Below are 22,723 nucleotides of genomic sequence, written 5' to 3'. Positions count from 1 at the left end.
CCCTTCTTGAGGTCAGGGTGAGGGGCTTGGACTTGTCAGTATTTGTCTCCAAAAGATAGGGATAGGGATAGGAAGGGAAGAAGGGAGGGAGCATGTACTGAGAAGGGGAAGAGATTTTTGTCTTGTCTGCAAGGATGTGCCCGACTCTCCTCTCTGTATCCCGTGTAGATGGAGGAACATGGCAGTGTGGGTGTCTGACTTGTACCTCTAGAGTTTGTATGTACCACATACTATCACACACATGTAATATGTGTATTATATAGTATGTTTTACTTGTATGTTTTTCTCTCTTCCATTACTGGCTGAATTAGGAACACAGATTTGCCATCGTCGGGTCTTTTTTCTTCCATTCAAGGGGGAAAAAATCACTTTCACTATAAAAAGACTCCCTTAAGTGTATGGGGAAGATAGGAGGGGACTTAGACTCAGCTAGAGCTTCTGGGTGAAGAGATGCTTGCTTCACATTTCAGGTATGGGGGCTGAACTATGTCCCCCTACTCACACACCATGATTGGGGGAGGGGGGGTGAAGAGTGAGTGAGTGACCGTGCCACCTGATGTCCTAACCCATCATTGCTCTGGGACAGACGGGGGCCCAGGCCCGCTTCAAAGGCCACGCGGCTAGATCAGGAAAAGGAGGGGGGGAAAGCAGCTGCCCGCCTTGCCTGTCTGCTCTCCGGGCTGAGAGTGGGGAAAGCCAGCACCATCTGTGGCTCTCCTTTGTGTTCACTTCTTTATCCCTTCCTTCATTATCCTGTGATCCTGTATTTCCCGTGCTCCGAGTTTCAATGAGTCGAGATGCATCCAGTGCCGCCAGCATTTAAAAAAGAGAGAGGGGGGAAAAAAGGCAGTAACTAAGCAGACCGAGAATGAATAGTGTAATCTGGAAATTCATTTCTACTTTGTTTTATCTTATTGAATAGCTACAGGATGCGGTGTGCTTCCCTATCCAGCTGCTACAGATGTGTGCTCTGCTTGGATTTATTTATATAATAAGTACAAACGGGTCCAGGAAGCAACCTGCAGTCTTCCAGACAGATAATCACCCAAGTATCAAGTGGTCCTCTCTCTCTCTCTCTCTCTCTCTCTCTCTCTCTCTCTCTCTCTCTCTCTCTCTCCCTCTCCCTCTCCTTCTCCCTCTCTCTCCCTCTCCTCTCCTCTCCTTCTCTCTCTCTCTTTCTCTCTCTCTCTCTCTCTCTCTCTCTCTCTCTCTCTTTCTCTCTCTCCTCTCCTTTTCTCTCTCTCTCTCTCTGTTTGCATCAGTATCTGTCTGTCTGTCTCTCTCTTTGACTTTCTCTCTGTGTGTCTCTGTTTCCATCAGTTTCTCTATCTCTCTGTCTCTGTCTCTCTGTCTCTCTTCTTTGTCTCTGTCTGCATCAGTATGTCTCCCTCTCTCTCCCTCTCTCTCCTCTCCTTCTCTCCTTCTCTCTCTCTCTCTCTCTCTCTCTCTCCTCTCCTCTCCTTTTCTCTCTCTCTCTCTCTCTCTCTCTCTCTCTCTCTCTCTCTGTTTGCATCAGTATCTGTCTGTCTGTCTCTCTCTTTGACTTTCTCTCTGTGTATCTGTTTGCATCAGTTTCTCTATCTCTCTCTGTCTCTGTCTCTCTGTCTCTCTTCTTTGTCTCTGTCTGCATCAGTATGTCTCTCTCTCTCTCTCTCTCTCTCTCTCCCTCTCTCTCTCTCTCTCTCTCTCAAAGTGATATCTTTAGGAAAGGAGAGGTTGTCTGCTGACCTGTAACAGACACCACACATATATCCATCTGAGATGTGCCTCATCCTGTGTCATAGGAAAGAAGGCCTCCCAACACATTGCCATTTCCCAGGCTTACAAGTGCCTCCTGAACACCACCCTAGTGACAGCCTTTGGCTTTACCTGCTGGATAATGACCCTTCTGCTCCTAGGGCCCTGCCACCAACCTTCCTTCTGCCCATCCAGATTTAAGTTCTTTGGCTCACTGCAGGCTCCAGCTCCCTTTTGGGGAGCACCACACGAGCTGGACGCACACAGACGTACATACACCTTGCCAAGCCAGAGCCCCATGTTTTGTGTCCTAGACTTCTGTAGCAGCCTGGTAAAGTTTATTTAAATTTCATCATTGAAAATGTCAAATCTCAGTTTGAAGTTAAAGAAAATAATAGTAGAATTTTCCTGAAATCTCTCTGAACCCTCTGTGGCTAAGAAGCCCTGAGTGAAATTCAGAGTCAAATATGGGGCACGCCCAGTTTGAAGATGGTGGTAGTTTTAGGAAGCTTTTCTGCATTGATCCTTGGGAGCCAGACCCAGCTCCAACCATGCCACGTGGTAGGTGGTCACCCTCCGTGGGGAAGAAGCAGAGAGGCAGCGCTTTGTGTGCTAAGGCCGCCCAGAAAGAGGAAGGGGAAAGAAAGAAGACTTGAGTCTCCAGTGTTGGCTCTGTGACCCTGGAGAAGTCACTTTTTTCCAGGCCTTTGTTCATCTACATGAAAATTAACAACAGTGATAGTAACAATAACATATATGGATGTTTATACATCTACATCTATATGTCCATATATGTGTGTATATAACATTACTCTCATATCTATCCATACACACAAATATATATACAAACATATCCATGTACACATATATATGTGCATGTACATGTGTACATGGCATTAATCCCACATTTATATACACAAATACATACATATATGTCCATGTACACACTTATGAATATGTGTGTATATGCATGTGTACATGGATATATGGCATTAATCCCATATATACACACATATGCAACTATATCCATGTACACACGTATACACGTGGATGTACATGGCATTAATCCCATATCTATCTATGCAACCCTACATCTGTATTTGTGTGTGTGTGTGTATGGCATTACTCCCATGTATATCTATATCTCTATATATACTCTATATATACATATATATACATATAGATCTCTAGATAGATAGATAGATAGATAGATCTAACAAATGTTCGTGTGTTCTATTTGTGCCCAACCCATGGGAGCATGGCGAGCTCCCATTGGTCTGAGCAGTCACAGTCGGACAAAGTGATGGCATTTTGGTCATCTTCAAGAACATAGGACAAGGACAACAACGATATATGCATGCACAAGCACACGTACATATAGGCTGCTTTAAGGCTTGCAAAGCACATTACAAATATTATCTTGCATATTAGCAACTCTAAGAAGAAGGCACTATTATTATTCCTATTTTATAACTTTAGTTAAAAAGAAGAGTTAGAAAATTATTTTCCTGGGCTCATAAAGTAAGTGTCTGAGGTTGGATTTGAACACGAGCCTTTTTACTGAACTAGGTGGAATCTCAGATCCCTTTCACCTTGGACAGTCTGTGATCTAGGGATCTCCTCAGACCTCAAGGACGCTTGACTGATGGCCTAACTCTCCTGAGGGCCTTGGCGATGTGCCCCAGGGTCTGGTGTGGCCAGCCACGCCCCCAGCATGGAAGCTGGACCTGGAGCCTCTGGGTGACTACTGATTAAAAGAGAAGTCGCCTGGTACATCCTCTGTCTCTTACCCATAACCTCTTCCCAGGACACGGATCATTAGAAATGAGTCTCATTAAAACCTTTCCTTGATTTACTAAATTCACTTGGATTCTCTACAGTGATTCTGAATAACAGTTTCCACCAGACTTTCTGTGTGTGGATTTCTTCTACTGATTAATTCACCACCTTACTACTCACACAGCCCTGGGCTGAGCACTGAGGATGTAAAGATTTGGTTTGTTTTTTCTTTTTTTTCTTTTTTCTTTTTTTAGAAAGAAACAGTCCCTGACCTCACAGAGCTACATTGTAAGCAATGAGGGGCTAATGAGAGTTTTTTTTATTAGAAGAAATGGAAAGTGTTACCTAGTGATGCTTTTTCATTCTAAGATTTTTATCTTTCTTCACCCAACATTTCTGTCCTGACCTCATCTGTTTAAAAATTTATTGATATCTTTTGTTTTTACAATACCAACATTTCCCAGTGTGAAGTGTTAGCTAGAAATGCTTTTCTCTTTATATTTTCACAAGTTGATCTTTCTTCACCCAGCTTTTCTGACCTGACCATGTTTTGGTTAAAAAAAAAAAAAAGTTGTTGATATCATTTGTTATTATATCACCACCATTTCCCAGTGATCTAAGGAGTCACTTAACTGGCTTAGGTCTCAGTTTCATCACTGTATAAAATAAGAAGGGATTGAATGGCAGCCCTTTCAGCTCTGAATCTGTGATCATGAAAGCATTCTTACTTCCTTTCCCAGAGATTCATTTCTTATCATAAAAGGAAGTGGAGAGGGGGAAAGAGAGATGGAGATACAGAGAGAAAGAGACAGACAAGAGAAGGAGAGAGGAAGGGAGGGAGACAGAGAGAGCAAGGGAGAGAGAGAGGTAGAGGGGTAGAGGTAGAGATAAGGGTAGGAATAATTTAGCAAAATTATAGCTAAAAATTTAGCAAATTATAGAAAATGACAGATATTTAGTATTTCCACCCTCACGGTCCCCACCTCTACAAATAAGTTGAAGAGAAGAGCGTTTCCAAGTTCTGTTGGGTGGGGGGACAGATTCTAAGCTTAGGCCTGACCACATTCTAAAATTTTCCCCTAAACTAAGACTTTCTAATTATCCCCTCTAGAAATATCTCAGCAATTATGCCATTTGGAGTGGAAAAACCACACTCCCCACCAGCCAGACACCAATGTTGTGTTATATGCATTGGCGTCTAGGTACCCAGTCTGATAAGCTAATAATAATAATAGCTGACATTTACATGGTGCTTTTGTGCTTTGTGCTACAGGAGCTGACAGGTTACCATGCTAAAAATTACATCCGAGAATGCCCAGAATGGCCACGGTCTCTTCTGACAGCCTTCCACTTAGAATGTGTTATTTCAGTGGATCTCTGATCTTGTCTACATGTATTTTCCCCCTTCCAGTGTAAATCACAGACTCTAGTCTTTTTCATACTCTCTGTCTCTTTCTCTAAAACTCACAGAGAATCTGGATCCCAGGGTTTTTAGCCTAGGAGTCCAGAAACTTTTGATAACTATATTTTAATATTATTGACTTCCTTTATAATCCTGTATTATTTTCTGTGTTTAAAAATATTATCCTGACAACGAATCTATGACTTAACCAAACCTCAGAGCAGGAGAGAGGAATCCATGAAACAAAAAACAATTAAGAACCCTTGGCTTAGGGATTGCATTGGAAGTTAAGTGATTTGGCTAAAGTCATCCAGCCAAGATATATAAGCATTGAAAATCCCTAATGATGGCCAATGCATTGAAGGTCACCCTCTGATTCTTTTCCCATTTCATAAGTGCTCAGTCTGCTCTAAGGCTGTTGTTGTTCTTCCTTGTCACTGTGTGACTGGTCCACTTTGTTTCTTGGACGTCCCCATCCTTTTTTTTGCACCATTATTGGTATTGTGCTACTTCCAGCTCAATTCCATCTCATGTGCTCTCTTTACATTGCCTTTTGGGACAATTGTAATTTTGGTTCTTCTAAGATCCTGATATTCCCATACTTCATATTTGTAGAACATCACTGGGAAACTGGGACTTTGGTGACAATGGTCAGCTTGGGAACAATGGAAGCAACCAAAATTACCATGTACTTTGCATTCCTTTTCCTGTATACTTCTGGCCCAACTTACTCTCTATTCATAACATTTGTTCAAGATACAGGTATTAATTTATATAAACTGAACTGAAAATAATATCAATCATAATGTCATCTCATACACTTGGAGTAATTCATACTTTTCAAAGGGTTTCTGTAACTCATTAACTCAATTTTTGCAAAAACTCAGAAATGATTTTTAATATTATTATTAAAAATCACTGTAACCATTCTTAACTCATTGGCCATACAAAAACAGGCAGTGTTCAGGAGTTAGGCTTTAAGCCTTAGTTTGTTGATCCTTGCTATACTGTGCCCTTTCTTGAAAAATGGCAAAATAATGTTGTTATTACATGCATTTTTCACATAGGGAAACAAGGCCTAAAAAACTTAAGACACTCCATATTAAATAATGGTGGAACCAGGTTCCTACCCCAATGTACATTTTTCTACCATACTTTGTAGCTCTTCCTCCACTGCCCATTCTTATAAGAATAGCATGATTTGTTTCACTTTCTGTTCCTTCTCACTCTCTGTGGATAACCACCACTGGATTTTATCATTTTAGGCTTATAGGATTTTAAAGCTGAGAGGCCCCCCAGGGGTTTCTACTGCTTTAGCCAATCGTGTGGTCACAAAGAAACTTTGTAAACCAATAAATTTGAGGAAGGTGAAGATTGTGATGTTTTTTGAGGGCAGCAGCTGCCTTTACTTCCTTCTCCCAGCTCCTAGTTAGTTCTGTGATCTATGAGCTGGGCCATCCTTCTTGTCACTAAGATTTACATCCTGAATATTTCTTCACTTTTTTTCCCCTCACATATCCATTGGTTGCTTCAGTAAAAATGCAGAATAATAATGTTACTATCTCCATTTTGCACTTGGAAAATCAAACATAAAGGATATGGATATTTCCATTTCCTATGAAAATCACAACCCTGTCACTTTTTTAGATAGTTTCTATAAGTTGCTCAGACCAAGAAGAAAAGTCATTATTTAATGTTCTTTCCTCTTCATTGTAAGTAGGCTGGTCTTTGGATAACTGGCGTACAATCTGTCCATCACTAGGTCTTTATTCAATAGCATTATCATTTATTAATATCTGCCAGAGCTTAATCTTTGCTGCCATAGACGTGTCCTGACAAATCACCCATGGTTTATGTGGAATAGTAATAACAATTCAATGTCTGTAAAAAGTTTTTCTCAAGCATTTTATTATCCTCTTGACCCACCTGTGAGATAGAACAGTGTGGTTTTTCTTTGATAGATATGGAAATTTAGATCCAAAAAGGTGGGTTGATTTGGTCACACGGTGCTTGTTCAATTCAAAAACTGAATCCAGGTCTCAAAACTCTTCTTCCTGTACCAGAGTCCCATCTCTGCCTGTCCCACACTTTCATCTCTTAAAGCATACTCTTTCCTTCTAAGCCCAGCTCAGATGCTACTTTTTCAATGAAGTCTTTTGGACCTCAACTCCCCAGCATCCAGGGCTTTCTTCTGAAATTACTTTATTCATTTTGTGTATATTCATCTATGTGCATGTTGCCTTCCTGATAGAATAAAAGCTCTTTGAGGGCAGAGTCTGTTTACTTTTTGTCTTAATTTTTTTGATCAACACATGGTAGGTGTTTTAATAAATTCTTACTTGCCCAAATTGGTGACTAGATAATCTCTGAGTCTCCATCTGCTCTCATAATCTATGAACCTAGTTCAGGACCTTTCCACTACTCACTCTAAATACTACCTTAGGAAGGAAGCATGGAATAGAAACTCACAGAAAGTAAGTGAAGTGCTTTCTTTTGTGCTGTCCTCCATACCTAGAACACTCTGCTTCTTTATTACATCCTGGCTTCCTTCAGGTCTCATCCAAAGTCCCCCCTTTTGCAAGAAATCTTTCCTTCCTCAATATTAGTGCATTCTCTCTGAGATTATGCCCAATTTATCCTGCATTTAGCTTCTTTGTACATTATTTTTTGAATAATGCCTCCTCCGTTAGACTGTGAGCTGCTTGAAAGAAGAGAATGGGCTTTATCTTTTGTTTGTTTGTTTGTTTTTGCGTTTGTTTTTGCCTTTCTTTTAGCTCTTAGCATGGTGTCTGACTAGTATTGGGTGCCTAATGAATGCTCCTTGACTTACTGACTCTGGGAAAGTATATTAACCTGTGGTTTGTATTTCCTTCCAGCTCTGCTCTCATCTTGGTGTGAAGAGTTGGGTCGGCTGCTTCTCCTCCGTCACCAGAAAAGCCGTCAGAGTGATCCTCCTGGGAAACTCCCCATGCAGCCTCCCCTTAACTCCATGAGCTCCATGAAACCCACACTGTCACACAGGTGAGTCATTGTGGGACAGCTAAGAGTTTCGGGTGGGGTCTTGCTGACTTAGGATCAGCTTCAAGGATACTTGACAGTAGTAGTGAAGACAGATGCCAGGGACATCGGTCCCACACTCCTAGCAACGGTCCGCATATGGTCCAAAGATGTCCTCACCCAAAGGAAAGGGCGAGGCTTGTTTCTCTCATCAGACCAGAAGCTTCTTGAGAAGTTGATGTATATATGTCCCATCAGACCAGGAGCTCCCCAGGGTTCCCTGTGGCTCCCCAATTATATCTCATTAAAATGAGACTGGGCTTTTTTCTTCCTAATTATAGAGCAATCCAGACCTTGGAAGGCTTTGCCCTAGCCAAAGGAACTACCCCTCTTTCCCTATCCCTCCTTCTAATCACTACAGGAAAACCCCAAAGTTTAAGACTTTTAGTAAACTAGAGAAAAGAAAAGGAATAAAAGGAGGCCTGGGAAAGGTCATCAAGACCATTTTTCTGCCTCTAGTTGGGGCTTTATTCAGTTTACCTTTGGAGAATGCTAGCTGCCTCTCTTGTAAAGGAATGGTTGCTAGAAAGTTAGTTGGCACATTAGCCCAGCCAGAGGATGGGGTCATTGGGCAGCCTCCTCAAAGGAAGCAGCCAAGCGCATGCCTGATATTTTGCCCCCTGGGTGTCCAGGCTGCTGAGCTCTTTATCAGGGTTGGCTGCTTTTCCCAATTAATTATCCCAGAGGTTTCTGTTTAGAATCTACAGTGTTCATGCCTGAACTTTCAAATGGCCACCCCCTGAACAATCGGGCCCTTTATATTATTTAGTCTCTCTCCTTTGGGTTGATGGCAAAGATGAGCTTCTAGAGCAAAGCAGTCCATTCTCAGTTATCTGTGCTGTGGGAACACTGCCTGAGGGAGCTAAAGTAGCAGATCCTCCAAAAGGAGCTCCCGATGAGCTTTGGAGCATGATATGGGAGGAGAAGTTCAGAAAATATCTGATACAATTCCTTCAATTCACAGCTAGGAAAGGAAGGTGGAAAGATCATCAGACTTTTATAAATCAAATTGTAGACTTGTCAGAGCTTCAGAATTAGCAAGGACCATGGTGTTTCAACCTCCCACCTCATCTGTGAAATCTTATCTGTGCCATCAGGGACAAATGGGCATAGATAATCCCTCGAGCATTCCCAGGGACAGAAAGTATTTAAGTACAGGACAGACCTTATAACTCTATTTAAAAAATTCCTTCTCAGTCCTCAACCTAGAAGCAGCTGGGTGGCCCAGTGAATATGAGCCTGGATTCAGAGAGCTGAGTTAAATTCTTGCCTCAGACATATATTAACTCCGCAACCCTGGACTACTCATATAACTTGTTTGCCTCAATTTCTTCAACTGTAAAGGGGGGTTCATAGCAGCATACTTTCCAAAGTTGTGGTGAAGATCAAAACAAGATATTATTTATAAATAAAAGTTAAAAAAAAAAAGTAAATTGTAAAAAATTGTAAAAAAAAAAAAAAAGCGTCTGGCACATAGTAGGTATCATATAAATATTGGTTTCCTTTCCTGCTAAAGGGCTTTTAAACATCAGCTGCAGTGTTTAATATGATTATTATGAGGTCCCCTTCCTGCTTTATAGTTCTGATTTTAGTATTACCCTGTGAAGCCATGCATTTAGGAGCAGAATCTGTGACTTTACTGATGGAGGAAGAAATTCCCTCAACTCATGGGGTTGGCAGCTTCTGGCAGGGCACCATGTGCTTAAGGGCCTTTCTGAGACCCACAGACAACAAATAGCAGAGGGGGCACTCAAACCCAGGCCTTTGAGGCTCCAAGGCTAGCTTTCTACCTGCTCCCCCAATACCAAGCAGGGACAGGTCTGAGGTGATTGTACCATCTCCCCAACTCAGCCTTCTCTTCTGAAGAGCCACATCCCCAGTTCTTTAAATTTCCAAATTCCTTTGTCATTGTCTTTTCTAAAATGGGACACCCCTATTTGAACATGGTGATACAGTGCATAGAGTTACAGGTCTGAAGTCAGAAATCCTGATCTTCCTGATTTTAAATCTGGCCTCAGACACTTACTAGTTATATGATTCTGGGCAAGTCACATAATCCTGTTTGCCTCAGTTTCCTCATCTGTAAAATGAGCCAGAGAAAGAAATGGCAAACCACACCATGAAAACCCCAAATGAGGTCACAGAAAGTTGGACACAGCCGAAAGAAAAATGACTTAGCAATATTTGAACACAATACTTCAGATATAATCTGACCAGAGTAGAATATAGGGGCAGAAAGTGGTATTTTCTGTGGCCAGAAAATTATATTTTTGTTATTAAAACATAACATTGTGTTCGTTTTCAACTAATTTTATCCATATGAACTCCAGATACAAATGAAATTCTAACTAGTTTTCCTCCATCCTGTAGTTTCTTTTAACTAAATGTGGGGTTTGATATTTATTTCTTTTAAGTTTCATATTCATATTGGCCTAAAATAGTAGCCGCTGAAGATTATTTTGAATCTTTATTTCATCAACCAAAATATTAGTTTTCTCTCATTTGTAATTTTGATGGACATATTTTCTGTCCATCAAAATACATTATTTATTGTATAATTTATTGTATTGATGGACATATTTTCTGTCCATCAAAATACATTATTTATTGTATAACGGAAAGCTTTATGGCACTCCAAAACAGACCTCCTTTTAGTTTGACTATTAATCAGATTCTATTAACCAGTAAACATTTTTCCATTTTGATTTCTAAGATCAAGGATCACACACAGAGTTGGAAAAAACTTTCAAGGTTATCCAGTCCACCCTTCCCTGTTTAACATAAAATGTAACTGAGACCTAGAGAGTAATTAAATGATTTGCCCAAGATCACAAGTGAATAAATGGCAGAAGCCAGTATTTAAACACATGCCCTCCATCTCCAATGTGCCATTCTATTTAATTCCCAAAGGATTTTGTCAAATATTTTGCTAGAAGTTATGCTACTGCTATTACTACCTCCAGTGAGGAACCCACAATAAATAAGAGAATAAAAAAAGTAAGGTAGGTAAGGGAAACTCACTTTCTATAGGTTTGTGTACTTTCTTCATGACCCTTTGAGATAGGTAAAGAAAATAACATTGTGCCTCTTTTACAGAGAGGAAATTAGGGTTTATGGAAGTTAAGTAGCTTACTCACATGGGCAGTCAGCTAATAAATAGCAGAGCTCACAATAGAACCTGGGTATTTTAACCTGTTTTTCTACTGTGAAGCACTTCCTCCCATGGGGAAAAAGGGGATCCTTCTGTCAAGTAAACAATTACCACCAATTTATTTGTTTTGAACATTCAGAATTTTAAGTGAGAATGTTCTTAAACCAAGTATTTTATAAATATGGTTTTGGGCAACAGACTTCCTTCCATTTATGTTTTATTCAAATGAATGTTAAAATTAAACTATATTAATTCTACTCATCTCCAACAACAAACATTCACTGTTGCCTGTGAATCCATAGAGGATAATTTAAAAATAGTAACTGTCCTCAAGGGTCTTACAATCTAGTAGTCAGGACTTAAGATATAAAAAATAAACAAAATATCACAAGGTAGTTTATGAGAAGCACCGGAGATATAGATTATCAGTGGACTGGTGGAACTAGAATGGAGAAGAAAAAAAGACAATAGAAGCTGAAGCTTATGAGGAAAGATGTCACAGTAAAGTTGGGACTTTAGCTGAATAGACGCTTGTATCAAATTTAGAGATCCAAGAAAAGGGGGAGAAAGGCGACAGGATTTCTAGGTGAAAAGGATGAGCTCTGGCTGACTTTCCCTGGAGTGTATTGGGCCAATTGGAAATCAGATGAGGATTAAAAATCAATCTTGCATTACTAGGCACCTCATAAATATTTGGCAGTTTGATTTGAAATATTTAAATGCTCCAAAGGGGACAGCTCACTCAACATGGAGAACAAATTGTATTGGAAAGTATCTGGTAAGCACAAACTGCCAATTGTTTATTTCCCCCATTACATCCTGAGTTAAATTTAATTTCATTTTATAGATAAGGAAAACTGAGCCTTGTGGTCACGTCCAGGCTCCCCTCCCTTTTTAAACTGGCATCTTGGTTCCTCTTCTAATAGAGCCTTGGATTTGCAAAGGGACTAGGAGAGAATAAATATTTGTTAAATGCCTACTATATATTAAGCAGAGGATTAAGTGTTTTAAAAAATTATCTCGTTTGGATGTGAAATCTTGGTTTGCTTACTTTGTATCTGCTGTGTGACTTTGGGGAAATGATTTCACATTTTGTGCTGCCTGATTCCTCACTTTTAAATGAGATGATTGAAATCATCCAACAAACATTATTAAGCTATCTGCAAAGGACGGTTGAACAAGATGGTGTCTAAGAGTTTCTCACCTTTAATTTCTGATCCTATTGGTGCCCAGAGCATTTCTCTTTAAGCTTGGGAATGGCTTGGTGATTCTGGCCAGGTCTTGAAGTTTGACCTAAACAAGTGAAATCTCTCCAGTTTTATTGTATACTCTACCCTTTGGTGGGGCAACTAGGCAGAGCAGTGGGTAGAGCACCCAGCCTGAACTCATCTTCCTGAGTTCAAATCCTGCTTCAGATACTTACTAGCTGTGTCACCCTAGGCAAGTCACATAATCCTGCCTGCCTCAGTTTCCTCTTCTGTAAAATGATCTGGAGAACGAAATGGCAAACCACTCTACAATCTTTGCCCCCCAAAAAACCTCAAATGGGGTTATGATTAATATAAGAATCACCTTTTTCCACTGCCTCCATCACTTCCCCTACTCAGGTTCTCAGGACCTGTTAATCTCTGTATTCATCACTTATGTCCCTGCTCTGGATCCCTCTCTTTAAAGTCAACTGCAAGATCTAAACAATAATGATCCTTCGAAGAATGTTGGGGCCCGAAGGAACCTTAGAGGTCATCCAGTGTGACCGCTGTCCCACCCCCTCCTCATTTGACATATGAAGATATTGCCCCAGAAGGCAGGCTGCTCAGCCTCAGTTACTGTGTATTTAGCACCAAAGCATTTTAGATTGGGAATGGCTCTTGTTTGTTGACTGTCTGAGATAAACTAGTCAAATCCCTTGGTTTTGCAGTTGAAGAAACTGATCACATAGATAGTTAAGTGACAGAGATAGGATACAAATCTAGGTCTTCTGACTCCAGAATCAGGGATCTGTCAGTACACTAGGATGCTGAACCTTCTCAGGACTGACTTTTTTAGATCTGGAAGGAAGGAGACAAGCATTTTTTTTTTAAATCACCTACTATGTGCCAAGTGTTTTGCTATTGCAAATATTATCCCATTTGGTTGTCACCGCAACCCTGGAAGGTAGAAGCTGTTATTACCCCTATTTTACAGGTGAGGAAATGGAGAGGAGCAGAGATAAAGTGCCTCATTCAAAGCCTATTCAGGGTTCCTCAAACTTTTTAAATAGGGGGCCAGTTCACTGTCCCTCAGACTGTTGGAGGACCGGAGTATAGTAAAAACAAAAACTTTGTTTTGTGGGCCTTTAAATAAAGAAACTTCATAGCCCTAGGTGAGGGGGATACTCGTCCTCAGCTGCCACATCTGGCCCGTGGCCATAGTTTGGGAACCCCTGCGATAGATAGTAAGTTCTGAGGCCACATTTGATCTCAGATGTTTCTGATTCCAGGCCTCCCAGTCTGTGTACTGTGGCATCCCCAGCATTTGTGGGGTGAAGCTAAGACACACTGACCTTCTCAAAATAATTTTAAGAGCATAAAATAAATGGGAATTTCAAAGAAAATCATTTCTGTTTAAAGCAAGAAATAACATTTTTCCCAGCCACATTCACAGATTCCCTGAAATTGATCCACAAACCCCTTGTCTGTAGACTGCAAGTCAACTACCCAACACAATTATAACACTAAATCATGGGTGGGCAAGGAACGGGAGAACAGGGAATACAGAAGCAGAAGACCTAGGCCCTTCCCTCAAAAATTTTATGATTTTGGACAGACAAAACACTTTACATCCTCCTATCCTTTGCTTTTCATCTCTCTGCCTGGGTTTATCCCATTTATTCCTATTAAAATGAAATAGCTTCTGATTTTTTTCTGCCAGAAGTTACACCCCATTCCCCCAAAAAACTCTTATAAAAGTTTGTCTGTACTACTCATCTAAGATTGGTGGAAAGACCTGGAGTCTAGAAAGATTTGAATTCGAATCATGTGATTCTAGCCATTTCTGAGACTATTTCTTTGTCTTTAAAATCAGGATATTGATACCTAGGATACCTGTCTGTTTCACTGGGCTATTTCAGAAATCAAATTAGATTTTATGTAAATATATATTACATTTATACACATACACACGTATATTATGTATTTGTATGTGTGTATATGTGTACATATATACTTTGCATAAGATATATATTTATATATACATATCTATGTCTGTATATTTGTGGTGGGGAAGGTGTGTGTGTGTGTGTGTGTGTGTGTGTGTGTGTGAGAGAGAGAGAGAGAGAGAGAGAGAGAATATTTTTGTAAGCCTTAAGGCCCTACTTGGGTATCTACTACTTATATACTACCTCATATAGTCATAAAGTACATGTTTACATATAAGCACACACACACATACACACAAGGAAAACCATAAGCTTCTCAGAGATTATTCACACACCCTACCACATTATTTCTAACACTGGGCTAAGTATATGTAAGCATTAATTAAATATTTGTCGTATGAATTGTATGTTGATTACGAAACAGCTAGAGAAAAATATAAGATTCTCTAGTGGAAGAACTAAATTGTTAGAGTATGCAACAGCAGGAGCTGCCAGTGCTTGCCTTTAAGAATTCCCAAGAAGGAAATAATCCCTGTGGGCTGAGTAAGCACTTAATAAATCTTAAAGGGTTGAGCCTTGAAATCTAGGCAAAATTTGCATGACTTCATGTCTATAAGGGTTATCATATCTCTTGCCTTCTCAATGGGTGGGAGAGGGACTGGAGGAAGAGAGAATTTGGAACTGAGAATAAAAATTGTTTAAAAAGAAATATAGGCAAAATGGAGTTTTTATATTGCCTCATTTTATGAATCTGTTGCCTCGTGATGATCACCCAAATGAGCATCTACAATAACAGAACAATTATCCATGCTAATTGAGTGACTACGTGGCTTATCTGAAACATTGGATCACTGAAAATAATCCCCATAATAAGCAACAACAAGGAGGGGAGGACATCATATGCTAGAAAAATCATGAAGTCTCAGAAATAGGAAGAAAAAAAACATGATGGGGAGGGCAGTAAGAATCAACATAGTGGAAACAGGATAGTGAGGAGATCCCAGAAGAACGGAGTGAAGTAAAGGTTAATGCTAGTTGAATGACTGACTGGATGAATTGGGATGGAAATGGTGGAGAAGCTTCCTTGCCAGACTAAGGAAGATTGGATTTGGTCCATAGGCAGTTGGGAGTAAGGAAAAGTGACTGAGGGTTTCCTTTCCAAAGAAAGATGTGGGGAAAATGTTTTAAAAAGAAGAATTGTATGGGGGACAGCCAGGAGTCCACTTGCCAGTCTGATTCTGGCAAGTATCATGTTTCTGTGAAGTTCCCCACTTGGATTATGAAGCCTGAAAATGAAGTGGGAGGGGGGAAAATGGCCTACATATGTCTATCAAATCAGCTGCCACAAAAAATTGCCAGATGCAACATGGGAAAAATATCATCAGAGAAGAAAGGTATCACAGGAGAGAGGACCCAGGAAAAGAATCAGCAATAAGTCAATAATAGGTCAACAAAAATTTATTGATTTTTACTTACTATGGACCAGGTACTGAGAAAGGCAAAAATGGCCCTATCCTCAAAAAGCTCACAATCTCTATGGCCTTAAATGTTCATACTCCAAATGTTCAATCTATGAGTAAATTAAAGATCCTAAATACAAAGAGACAAATTCAGCTTTGAATTTATCATTGAGATTTAGTAGTTTGGGATTTTACTAGGCTATGGCTTATTAAAGGGTACAAATACTACATTCAAAAGAACAAGAATAAAGGGGCTGTGAAATAGCACTGCATATTTAGAAAATACAGTTTCCCCTTCTACGTCAAAGGGGTTAGGGGCATGGTGACCTCTTGATCTGGAAAATCCTTTAAAGATTTTCGGCCCTCCCTTCGTACCAGAGAAGAAATCTGAATTGTTATCATATTAAAAGATAAAATAAGTTATTATACAATACTATGAATATAATATACATATGTGTGTGTGTGTATAATGCATTCCGCAAAATTCTCCAAAACATTCCCATTTAATTTCTTTTGCCAATCTGAGATATATTGAAACCACAACGGGGAAAGTTACAAAGTGAAAGGGCTACTCTACAGCCATATGCAAAATCTAGGAACCACAGAGGGTGGAGAGTATTATGATCATCATTAGAAGCAGCAGTACAAGTCATGTAGTTGGCAAAGGATACCGTTAAGTAACTGGAGAGAGAAAAAAAATTGATAAAGAATATGGGGAGAAAGACATGATACAACAATGCTGGGAGTTTGAGCCAATCAGGCATCTGTTGGAGCTCATTTTTTGCCAAAAGCAAAGTGATAAATCTATGGCTTGTCTCTGACCTAGGAAAACTTATGTGAACTGATATAGAGTGAAGTAAGCAAAACCCAGAAAGCATTTTACACAATGGTAGCAGCTTTATAAAGAAAAACAACTTAAGAAAGACTTAGAAATCCCCATCAAGGTAATGACCAACCATGATCCAGAGGACTAATGACAGAACATCTTACCCACCTCCTGATAGAGAGAGGTACTAATTTACCAAAAGATAGAGGAGATGATAAAGGAAACGGCATGCTACTCTAGACCTGATTCTGATCATAAAAGAGAATCTGGTTACTGAAGTAGAAATAATTGGAATTTTAAGAAAAAAGTGAGGTTTGGGTTTTTTTTTTTTTTTCATAAAAGAGGAGAGAAAAGCTGAATGTCATTTGATATATATCCTAGATTTTAGAAGAACTGAAAGACAAAAAATGAGGATCCTGTGCCTTAAGTTTTAGAAGGGAAGGCAACCCAAGAGGAATGGAGTTCTCAAATTATATTCCAAAGATAAAAAATGAGGAACAGTTTTTGTAAGGGGGAAAAAAGAGGACAATGACTAAAGGAATCAATATGGATGCACAGAGAGCTCATCAAGCAACTTAAACTTTTAAAATATATAAGTGATTGTGTATGTGTAATTTAAAAATATATGTATGTGTATATATGTATCACATGTGTATTTATATATAAATGTGGGTGTAGATATGGATGTGGATGTGATAGAATCAAAGTAGTGGAAGATGAATTCTAAAGTCCTATATCAATAGGGTCAAGAATGCTATATACAAAATAAACCCAGACTAGTGATAAATATTAAGAAACTTTTTTTTAGCTATGTTGAGGGCAAGAGGAAGATGAGGGAAAAAAAAGGATAGATTGTGATGAATCTGATTAGGATAACAAAGAGTCCAGAAAGGACAAAGCTAATTCTAAGTTTTCTTTCTCCCTAGGGTTCCTCCAAACTGGGGAGGATAAGACAAGAATGGTTAATAGGGATATAAAATTCAAGCTAAGTAAGGAGATGATTAAAGAGTACCTAACTGTGTCTCATTGACTTCAAGTTGCCAGGCCCAATAAAATGCTAGAATACTAGAAGGAGAAGGAGAAGAAGAAAAAAAATGGCAGATTGGCTGCTGAGCTCATATTAATGATGTTTTAAAAATCACACAGAATGGGGAGAGTTGTTTCTGTATCAGAGAGGGGGGGGAATATCCCACTTTTTTTTTTTTAAGGTAAAAAAGGTAGATTCTACAGACTCTATATTGATAGACTTAACTTGAATTTTAATTTTGAAAAAATGGATAACTGATTAAAGGGATGGCTTATCAGAGTGGTGTTTTGGTCATGTGTACTTGTTGTGTATCTAAGTTGTATTTTGATGTGTTTGGCATCTGCTGGTCATCCTGCCGTTTGGGGGAGGGGGTGGGGGGGGTAGGGGGTGGGGGATTGGAGCTAGAGGTTTGGCAATTGTTGGTGCTGTGGAGTTGCCCATGTATATGTCCTGAAAAAAAAAGGCTATTAGGGAAAAAAAAAAAAAAAAAAAAAAAAAAGGGGGGGGATGGCTTATGAACAACTAAAAAGGGAAACAGACATCATAACATGAATTCCTTTAGGAAAAAAAGGTCATATCACCCTAAACTTTTTTTTTTTTTTTTGACAGTTACTAGCCTGGCTTAAATTTAGATTAGTTAAATTTCAGTAAAATATTTGACTAAATCACACATGCTATCTTTGTAGAAAAGACAAAGAGATGTGAGCTTGATGATAACTCTAGTTAAATAGATTCAAAACTAGTTAATGACCAGACCCAAAGAGTAATAGTCACTAATGAGTCACTGTCAACTTGGAATGAAGCCTCCAGCAATGTACCTCTGTAAAGTGTACTTGACCCTATGTCATTTACCAGTTTCCTTATCAGATCCACAGATAAGACAAAGCAAGTAAGTATACCTAATTTGTTGGATGACAGAGTCAGGATCCAAAATGATTTTGACAAGCTAGAATAGTGAGCCAAATCTAACTTGATTTTTACATGTACAAAAAGGAGAGTTTTTCTCTATTAACTTGAGATTTTCAGAGGAGAGAAAGCAAAATATGAATCAATGATGTGATAAAGTAGCCAAAAAAGACACAATCTTAGTCTACTTCAGAAAAACATAGTGTCCAGAATGAGGGAAGTAATGGTTCTACTATGCTCTGCCCTGGTCAGACCAAATTTGGAATATTATGTTCAATTTGGAGCACTGGAGGGGATTCAAAAGGAGGAGACCACCAGGATGATTGAGGGGCCTCAAGATCATAATAAGAAGACTCCGCTTGGGAGGGACAGGATAGCCATCTTAATATATTCCAGAGGCTTTTGGGTGGAACAAACACATAGGCTTAATATGAAGGAAAACTTCCTATCTGAGCCAATCAGAAGAAAAAGTAGCATTCTCTATTATTAAGAACACCCTTTTGTTAATGCTATCCACAGATCATGTGGACCAGGGATGACTCTGGAAGACCTGGATGAAACTTTGGAGATCATTTAAGCCTTTGTCCTCATTATATCTATAGGTTCATAGGATTTATATCTGAGATAACACCTTAAAGATCAGCTAGATCTCAAAGTGTGGTCTTTGGACCCATGGGGGTTCTTAAAGTCAAAATTGTTTCCAAAATAATGAAGAAATAAGATGCGCGAATTTCTAAATATCAATAGTTATAAGTCATTCCAAAACAAAACAAAAACACAGCTCTTGGGAAGGGAATGATCCTCCGTAATTTTTTAAAAATGTACGTGGGTTTCTGTTGTTGCTGATACAGGCCAACTCCCTCATGTTGTAGAGAGGTTAAGTTACTAGTCAACAAGTTGTATAGTAGAGCTAAAGTCTGAGTCTCAGGCTTCTGACTATTTCTATCACATACCAGTATTGTTGTTCAGGTTACAGATTGTCAATAAACTATTACCTCTTCTAGCCCTACCATTTCTTAAAATAATCTTGTTCAAGGTATGGAAGTTATGTAATATTCAGATGAGACACTCAACTTCCAAAGTCTCCTCCAAGGTAAAGCAGTAAGAGCCATGGAGGCTAGAATGCTGGTGGGTAGTCCTGTACTTAAGGCATGCTGATAAGTGAATTAAGGGATTCCTCATTTCTCTTAACTATTGAATTTTTCCGTGTGATAAAATCATGCATTCTCCATCATCAAAGAAACAGTTCTTGGTTTTTGCTCATGCATTTCTAAGATCTTCTTATAACTATTTGAGAAGGGGGGTAGGATGAGGTTGAATTATAATTTCATTGTTGTAAGGAACTTCCCAATGCAGAAACTCCCTCTGCCAGTGCAAGATCAGCAACTACAACTTATAGTCTTAAGAGAGTTGTAGGGACACTTAGAGAGGTTGAGTGGTTTATCCTGGACACCCCAGCCAATATGTAGTAGAGTCAAGGCTTGAACCCAAGACTTTCTGTCTCTAGGATACTCTGGTTTGCTCGTTCTTTCTCCCCCTCTCCCCCTTTCACCAACCCCTTCTTTCTCCCTTGCGCTTTTTCTTTCCCATTTTCTATCACGATATATTTTCTCCCCATCAACTATAAGAAAATGAAAAAAGTTAGGTATTCCCAAATGAAAAAAGGTTCCCTGCTTTTTCCTTATTTCCCTCCCCCTCCTTACAATTTGATGGGTATTTTGTTTTGTTTTGTTTTTGCTGAAAACTCCCAGGTTTCTTTGCTATCTGGAAGATTCAATTTTGTCCCATTTGTGCTAAGCTCAAAGGACTCCACTTCAGAGTAAAAGATGTAAGAATTAGAGAGTAAAGAACCACTTGAGGCTTAGAGGCTTTTTGACAAATCAAGGGAATCTCGAGCCCATTCTACTATGGACATGCTGGGTGACCCTGAACAAGTGACTAAAGTTATCTGTGCCTAAACTGCCACACTGATAGAATAAGGAAGGGGATGCATAATCTACCCCTACTTCTCAAGGATGTTGAAAGAATTAAGGAGACATTTCAGGAAAGTCCAATATTCTGAACAAGTTCTCTCTCTCTCTCTCTCTCTCTCTCTCTCTCTGGTTCTCTGTGTCTCTGTCTGGCTCTCTCTCAAAAAAACAACAGCACTTTTGATAATTCAGAAAACTGAATTTTTGTTCAGAAGAGCTAATAGAGGAATTAGAAAAAAATGCCGTGACATTTAAGCATATGCCTGTATGTAAATCAGACCCATGCCAGCAGAATACTGGGTCTATTCCTAGCCTATTCAATGCTTTGACATAGTGGTATTAATTAAACATTTATTGGCTTAAATAGAATCTTGTAATAGAAATCCTTATTTACAATTCATTCATTCATTGGCAAAGACTGGTTGTTAGGGATTTGAGCGCTGACCTTGGTTTAGAGATATGGTTCTGCCCCTGATTGGCTGTGTGTTCTTGGATAAGTCCCTTAACTTTCCTAAATTTCACTTTACTCATTTGCAAAAATGTGTGTGCTTGGGAAAGGGCAAATAATTTATTGGTATCCTCATAGTCTGACTGATTTATTATAGGAATAGAATGAGATAAAGTATCAAAGTACTATACAAATGTAAGAGATTATAGTCGTTATCCATCCACATTGTTCATATGCAAATAAGGGCTGCTAATGTAATTTTAAAACATTTGAGCTCTGAAATAGGTTAAATAAATCTTGTTTACACTATTAATTTAATTAGTAAATCCTTTCTTCATGGATGGTAAATTTCAGCTTGGAATTATCACACATTCTGAATCAGTCTCCGCTACATTAAAGAGATATTACAATCTTATCAAATACCTGCCTGGTGGGAAAAAAAGGATCCTCAAAAAACAACAGCAACAACTCCCTTCCCTCCCAAAAAAATCCCCAACCCTTTCTTTTTCTTAGGGCTCCAATGAGCTGTCACTTTTATAAGTTTTGTCAATAACTAAGATATCTGCCTTTTTTTTTTTTTTTAATTTTTTGTGGTCAGTGGTCAAAGGTAAGGAATAACAGTTCTCTTCCTTCAGTCTGTAGGAAATAAAACATCAGTTCCAGGAGGAGGATATATATCTGAGGATAAATCAATTCCTGCTCCCTCAGTTTTAGTGTTTCCTAAATGCTTGGATTCTTCTCTCTCTCTCTCTCTTTTTCTTTCCTATTAAAACAGAGACACAAACAAAAACTCTAATATGCTGTTAGATGCTCAAGTTTCTAAGTTTCACCGCAGGGAGAAAAGGAAATAGTCCCCAGTAATTGTGGTGATGGAGAGGCTCTCTAATGGCTCACCGAAATTAAAGAGGGTTGGAACTTCAACTCCAATCACTGGGCTCAGGGTTTCATTAGTGGTAACAACAAAAGCTCTGCTCAATAGACAGTGTGTTAAGAACCTGTACAGATGTATCAGGGAAATTAATTAGGGCCTGACAATGCCTTTAATGGGAATTGGTTATTTCTCCCAAATAAAGAGGCTATTAGAAGAGGAAAGAATAATATCAGGCTAGCCAGGGGGCTCACCCTTTTTTTTTTTTTAACTCTCCCCCCTTTTTCTCCAGTAGATCCAAATGATCACCTAAGGGAGAAACTTCTTTCTTATTAAGGGTTGATACAATAATATTACCACCTTGCATTTGATTAGCACCTTATGCAGAATGCTTCTTTTGTTTTCAGTCCCATAAGAGTCTTCAGAAGGCTTTGAGGTTTTCTTGACAAAGGTACTGGAGTGATTTTGCCATTTCCTTCTTCATCAGCTCATTTTACAGATGAGGAAACTGAGGCAAGCAGGGTGAATCGACTTGCCCAGTTAGGAGATATCCAAGAACAGATCTGAACTCGGGAAAATGAGTCATCTTGACTCTAAGCCTATAAATCTGCCCTGTTCCACCTGGCTGCCTTTGAATACTTCTAAATTGTTTATTATTATTTTTTACTCAACCTTCACTATGAGGTTAGACATTGTGCTGGGTACTAGTGAGGCTATGATCCTCATGACCATCTTTTGAAGTAAGAAATGATATTATCTGGTGATGATGGGGTGGCAGGGAGGATAATATTTGTAATTTCATCTATATGGGAACCTCGGTCCTGCGAGATTGGCACTGGGAGGTTAAATGACTTTGAGTTTATAGAGTGGAAGGGCAGAGTGCCCCCAGGAATCTACCTGACTGTAAGGCTGATCTCTATGCACAGCTGCCTCTTCCGGATCTGTTAGGATATATT

The 22,723-nt window shown here is 39.2% G+C and overlaps 1 protein-coding gene across 11 annotated transcripts in view; it reads left to right on the top strand.

Annotated features, from left to right (window-relative positions):
• The window catches only part of ZMIZ1 (zinc finger MIZ-type containing 1), a 430,170-nt gene that overhangs the window by 361,094 nt on the left and 46,353 nt on the right, over positions 1 to 22,723 (top strand). For all 11 annotated transcript variants that reach the window (XM_031956396.1, XM_031956401.1, XM_031956399.1 and 8 more), the window contains one exon: positions 7,795 to 7,939. In XM_031956396.1, coding sequence (XP_031812256.1) covers positions 7,795 to 7,939 — 145 coding nt within the window. The remainder of the gene's footprint in view (positions 1 to 7,794; positions 7,940 to 22,723) is intronic.

Source organism: Sarcophilus harrisii, chromosome 2 (assembly GCF_902635505.1).
Source record: "Sarcophilus harrisii chromosome 2, mSarHar1.11, whole genome shotgun sequence".
Taxonomy (NCBI): Eukaryota; Metazoa; Chordata; class Mammalia; order Dasyuromorphia; family Dasyuridae; genus Sarcophilus; species Sarcophilus harrisii.
This window is presented reverse-complemented; position numbering and strand designations above follow the sequence as displayed.